The sequence below is a fragment of the Nuphar pumila genome, chromosome 3 (assembly GCF_984573655.1).
Source record: "Nuphar pumila chromosome 3, dmNupPumi1.hap1.1, whole genome shotgun sequence".
NCBI classification, from domain to species: Eukaryota; Viridiplantae; Streptophyta; class Magnoliopsida; order Nymphaeales; family Nymphaeaceae; genus Nuphar; species Nuphar pumila.
Genome location: NC_143251.1, coordinates 122,919,933 through 122,925,932, shown reverse-complemented (window position 1 = coordinate 122,925,932; position 6,000 = coordinate 122,919,933). Strand labels below are relative to the sequence as shown.

General features: G+C 38.0%; 1 protein-coding gene across 2 annotated transcripts in view; it reads left to right on the top strand.

The window, feature by feature from the left end:
• Nucleotides 1-514: 514 nt before the first annotated feature.
• Nucleotides 515-6,000, top strand: part of LOC149843578 (E3 ubiquitin-protein ligase SIS3-like) — a 68,792-nt gene continuing 63,306 nt past the window's right edge. Inside the window, exons 1-2 of one of the 2 annotated variants that reach the window (XM_089999929.1) lie at nt 515-760; nt 858-896. In XM_089999929.1, coding sequence (XP_089856055.1) covers nt 732-760; nt 858-896 — 68 coding nt within the window. In that variant the 5' untranslated portion in view covers nt 515-731. The remainder of the gene's footprint in view (nt 761-857; nt 897-6,000) is intronic. The other variant, XM_089999930.1, reaches the window with a different exon arrangement.

The following is a 6,000-nucleotide window of genomic DNA, read 5'->3' as shown; positions in this document are numbered from 1 at the left end:
CTAAGGTACGTAACGTAGTATGGGAAGGCTTCAGGGATAAAGAAGAGGCTGACTGTGAGCACAAGTTGGTTTCTCGAGAAAGGGATTTGTGACTTCGACCCAAACGGGACGGGCCAACCAAAACTCATGTCTGAGCCAGGCCAGACTTTCGGTGGGACTCACTCCCTGAACCCCAACATGGCCACGTCAGCTCAATCACCGACGTGGCCCGGTGAGTTCCTATCACTCACAGTCACCACCAACGGCAGAGTGACGTCGTTATCGAGCACCAAAAGGAACAGGACACAGCCTCCGTTTAACCGGGATGACCGCCCGAGACGCCGTTAATGAGAGAAAACTGATAGTGAGTTTTGAAAACAAGCATCAATTCTTCTACGAATACCCATCAAATCGAACGTCTTATGATCTGGGCTTGATTTTATGGTGTTAATGGAGAGACGCCTAACATGCTATTTTCCGCAAACGGAAACCGTCGGCTCCTCCTCAAATACTCTCTCTGCTCCCTCCTCTCCTCCAATCCGGAACCCTAATTTCTTCCGATTCGTACCCTTAATTTTCCCCAATTTCGAGCCCTAACCCTCTCACGATTTTCTCCATTCCCGAATGTTTGTTCGTTTCCGGTTTGGGGATCGATTATGGTCGTAAAATTCGGGGGTTTCTTGGGTTTGAATTTCTTGGAAGGCTCGGAATCGATGAGTTTCTCGAGGGGGCTGGGGATTTAGGTCGACTCGATGGCTATCAGAGGAGTCGATTTCAAGTGGTGAGAGCTGCGCTTGGATAATTTCTTTCCTTCAATTTTGACTGATTTCTGCTTTTCTTCACTTTCTTTTCCGTGAGGTTTTGATGATTTTTGGCAGGTACGATGGTTTTTTCTTGTCGATGCTCGCGACGAGCGCGTATCCTTCTCTCTTAGTTGGATTTAATCTGCTTTTCTTTTGGGTTTCCCTTTCTTGTATCTTTTTTTGTGTTGGGTGAGTGCATATGAGTTATTGCTTTCTGTTAATCTTGGTTTTGTGCAAACGAATGATAAAGTTTATTGCGTCTACTTCTTCTCTTTTCGTTTCTTTCTTTTGTTTTTAAGTTACTTTTGAATCGGTTCTATTGGTTGTTTGAACTTTGTTGTTTTCCAGGCATTTGAGTGAGTTTTGTCATGCCATCATTCTTTCCGTGGACTGGATTTTGAGGTACTTACGTTAATCTTGAACAAGAAACTGATCTAGAAGGAGGGTTTGCTTCCTTAGCCTGTGCTTCTGTGATCTTCATGGATCTTCAAGAATTGTGACTCATATCGATCGAAGTGAGCTTAAGTTCTATGGGATGATTTAGCGACTAGTATTAACTAGCAAGAGTCAGTAAGAATCGATTGCTTGTAGGTAGGGTAGGAAAATGCTTGGGAAAATGTTTCACATAAGGATTTAGAACTTCATAGAATGACTTGGATTTTGCCAGCCTTACCGTTTGTAGACATGGAAGTTATTGTAAGATGGCATCGTGCTACTTGACCTAGTTCACATTGAGCTCAGGGGTTGCACATTTTTTTTTTGTATTTTGGATCAGCTTGAGTTGATCTGTTTGATGGATTCAATTTACTTAGCTATCGGCCTAGGTGATCAACTAGTTCCTAGTGAGACGACTTTGTATTCTAATGACTGTAATGTTGCAAAATTTAGACCGTCCTCTCTCATCTAAAGAATTCATCTGGTTTTGCTTTTGCCGTTGCTCTGACTTTACAGTCTGCAAGCATTATTGTACTGTTGAAAATTTCTTAGCTCCCATCTTGATTTATTTGTTTAACTTGATACAAATTTTTTTTGAGATAATCAACCTGATACAAGTTCTCAGATGAAATATTTGTTAAATTATGTAATTAATCATGTAATGTAATATATATATATATTTTATATATATAAGGTAATACATATACATATATTAATATATATGTATATGTATCTACTTATTATATATATAAAATATATATTTCTATTTGTTTAGCCGTAGGGGTAGTTTAGTCTTTTCCACTGCTTTACGCACATTCACTTTTATGAATGTGATTGTAACTTAATTTTATTTTTTCTTTCTTTTCTTTTAAGTACCAAAAGGTACCTTGGGGGGCCCACTCAAATAGACGTTGGGCCCCTCCAACGTCTATGAGTGGAGCCCCCCCAAGGCCCCTTTTGGTTGTTATAAATAGGGGCTCTCCCCTTTGTATTTTCTTATGGCTTTGAGTCAAAGCCCAAGTGCTCAATAAACTGATTCCAATATTTTTTATGTCGTTGTGCATTTGTGAGATTTTGTGAGTTGTGCTTTTGTGCACAAGTGTTCTTATTGTGCATGTGTGCCGAATTTATTATCAAGAATATTAAGGTCTTGATCTTAGTATCTTGTCGGAGATACTTTTACATGGTATCAGAGCCTCGTTGAAGAGGGGAAATCGTGCATCTCTTCATTTTTGAAGTACCTCGAAAAATGTGCCTTCAAGCTATTGGAGTTTGAAGTGGATCATCTTCTTCGGGCAATATTTTAGAAGCCTCTTTTATTAAGAAAGACTTGAAAATCTTTTGAGGTACGTGTTATTTTTTATCTTCTACCCTCTCTAATGGGTGAAAAAGACTCTCACTTCTCCCTTGGTTTTAAACTTAGTGGTTCAAACTATCATGTTTGGGCCGGCAATATGGAAGCCCATATCAAAGGAAAGGGTCTTTGGAGGTACGTTCAAGGTTCAATACCGGAACCCGAACCCAAACTTACAATCATTGAAAAAGGAAATATTAAGATTCTTGAGGGGGAAGATAGACAAAAAGCCCTAGAAGATTATTAAAAAAAACATGATGAGTGGGCGATGAAGAACTTCAAGATCTTGTCTTGGATTTTTTCGTCCGTAGAAACCAAGATCAACGCCAACATCATTAAGTTCAAAAAGGCCTCTGAAACTTGGTTGTACCTTGAAAAAATGTATACTTCAAGGGATTTATCACACAAGTATTACCTCCAAAAGAAGGCATTGACCCTTCAACAAAACGATTTGTCTATTCGGGAATATTTTGCCGAACTATCATCTATTTGGGACGAGCTTGCTATGCTCGAACCAAAATAGAGCGGAGAAGCAATTGAGTTAAGACACAAACAACTAGAGGAAGATCGATTCTTTAATTTTCTAAATGGTCTTGGACCCGAATTTGAGCAAATTCGGTCATCTCTTCTATTCGCCTTCACATCTCCCTCTATCGAAGATGTAATCACTAAGCTAAGTGGTGAGGAAATCCGTATGAGGATTAGTAAGAATAATCCTAGCATCCTTGCTACACCTTCTTCTCAAAATGATTATGAAGAGGTTAATATTGTGTCAAGACCCGGGAATAATATGAAGGCCTACAAACCTCCTCATTTCAAAAATCAAGGTCAAGGAGGAAATGATCGATATGGCAAAAGAGACTATAGCAAATTAACTTGCCACTTTTGTAAAGAACCCGGGCATATCAAACCCATTTGCCCCAAATGGAAGAAAATATTTGCCGCAGCTATGGCATCCCAACCAAAGGAACGACCTTCTTCATCAAATGAGCCTCTTTCTCTTCAACAAATTGTGGATGCTCTACAACCTCTTCTCAAAGGAGGCATTTCCGGAGCCGCTATGTCATCCTCCTCATCTATCGGTAAGACATCTTGGCTCCTAGATTCCGGTGCATCATTTCACATGACTCCAAGTGCTTGTTCTCTTTTCGATTTTTCTAAAAATTCTCTTCTATCTTTTGTCTCAACGGTGGATGGAACACCTCTTGAAATTAAAGAAATGGGCAATTTTGAAAAACAAGACTTCTTTATTCCAAAAATTCGTCTTATACCAAAACTAAACTTAAATTTACTTTCAGTTTCTCAACTCTCGGACTATGGTTGTGATATAAAATTCTCTTCTAATAAATGTTGGATACAGGATCGCCAGTTTGAGAAGTTGATTGGGGAAGGCTCTAGGAGAGGAGACCTCTACTATGTTGATTTTTTCCAAATTCCCAAGAACCAATTTTGTAATATTGCTCAAAACAAAGATATTCATGTATGGCATAAGAGATTGGGGCATCCCAACATTGTTAAAATCTCTTATTTGCCTTTTATTAAGCATGTTTGTAATAAAAATTTTGTATGTAATGAATGTATTCTTGGGAAAATGAAAAGCCTACCTTTTACTCAAAGATCCATGTTTACAACAAAATCTTTTAAAATTGTTCACTCCGATGTATGGGGTCCGGCTCCGGTGATATCTAAAGGAGGTTTCTCATACTATGTTATCTTTGTGGACGATTATACTAGATTTAGTTGGATATATTTTCTTAAACATAAACATGAAGTTTTTTCGATTTTTAAAACATTTCATATGATGATTTTAAATCAATTCAATGAAAGTTTAAAAATTCTTAGAACCGACTCTGGTGGCGAATATCTTTCCAATGAATTCAAAAGTTATCTTGAAAGTCATGGTATTCTCCATCAAAAATCTTGTCCAAAAACCCCGCAACAAAATGGGTTGGTTGAACGAAAACATAAGCATATCATTGAAACAACTAGAACCTTGTTCATTTCACAGAATATTCCGAAAAGTCTTTGGGCTGAGGCAACCCTTACATCGGTCTATCTCATAAATAGACTCCCATCAAAAATTTTGAACAAGGTTTCCCCATTTGAAAGATTGTACGAAAAAGAACCTGATTATAGCAGGTTGAGGGTTTTTCGTTGCAAATGTTTTGTCCTTACTGATAAAAATGACAAACTCTCCCCCAAGGCCATTCCTTGTGCCTTTTTTGGTTATTCCGAAACTCAAAAGGGTTTTCGATGTTATGATATTAAAAATGATAAACTATATGTTTCCAGAAATGTAAGCTTTTTGGAAAGTCTCAGTGGTTTCGAAAAATTTGAATCTAATGACGAGAATGTAGACTATTCTTTTCTGTTTGATCTGTTAACTGAAGGTGATGAAACTAGTGATGATGAGTCGAACCAGAATGACTCAAGTGATAATGAAACCAGTCCTGTGTCCTCTTTATTTCATCAACATATCAATGAGGAACCACATAGAGATCCCATAACCTACACTCATAGAGATAGAAATACTTTCAGAAGTGCCCTCAAAAGATATGATGATGCTAGTGAGACTGCTCCTTAAAGTGAAGAAAACCTTCGTAGGACTGAAAGACATAGAAAAACCCCTTCTAGGTTCATCTCATATGAGTCTTTTTCACCTAAACATAGAGCCTGTCTAAGCGTCATTCATTCTTACATAGAACCTAGAAACTTCGAGGAAGCACGAAAATGTCCTGAATGGATAGTCGCAATGGATAATGAACTCGAAGCTCTAAGAAGAGCCAAGACATGGGAATTTCAAGACCTTCCTAAAGGTGAGAAAACAATAGGGTATAGATGGATGTTTAAGGTTAAGACTAAGAGTGATGGGTCCCTCGAGAGATACAAGACCCGTTTAGTTGCAAAATGATATAGTCAAGAATATGTGATTGATTATGAAGAAACCTTTGCCCCGGTAGCTCGAATGGTCACCGTCAGATGTCTTATAACCGTTGTCTCGATCAACAAGTGGAACATCTATCAAATAAATGTTAAGAATGCATTTCTAAACGGAGATCTAAATGAAGAAGTGTATATGGATGCTCCTCCTAGAATGGAGTCTCCTAAAGGAAAAGTGTTGCGCCTTCGAAAAACACTTTATGGTTTGAAACAAGCCCCCAAGGCTTGATATGATAGGTTTAACTCCGTAATGTTAGAAAATGGTTTTTCATCCTGTTTTACTGATACTGCTTTGTTTGTTAGAAAATCCAATGCAGGGATTGTTATTTTACTTCTTTATGTGGATGGCATGCTTATAACCGGAAGTGATTCTAAAGGGATTAAAAGCGTAAAAACAATTTTAAATGATAGGTTTAAAATGTCTGACTTGGGATTTCTAACTTATTTTTTGGGTATTGAAGTAGCATACTCTTATAGAGGGTATTTTTT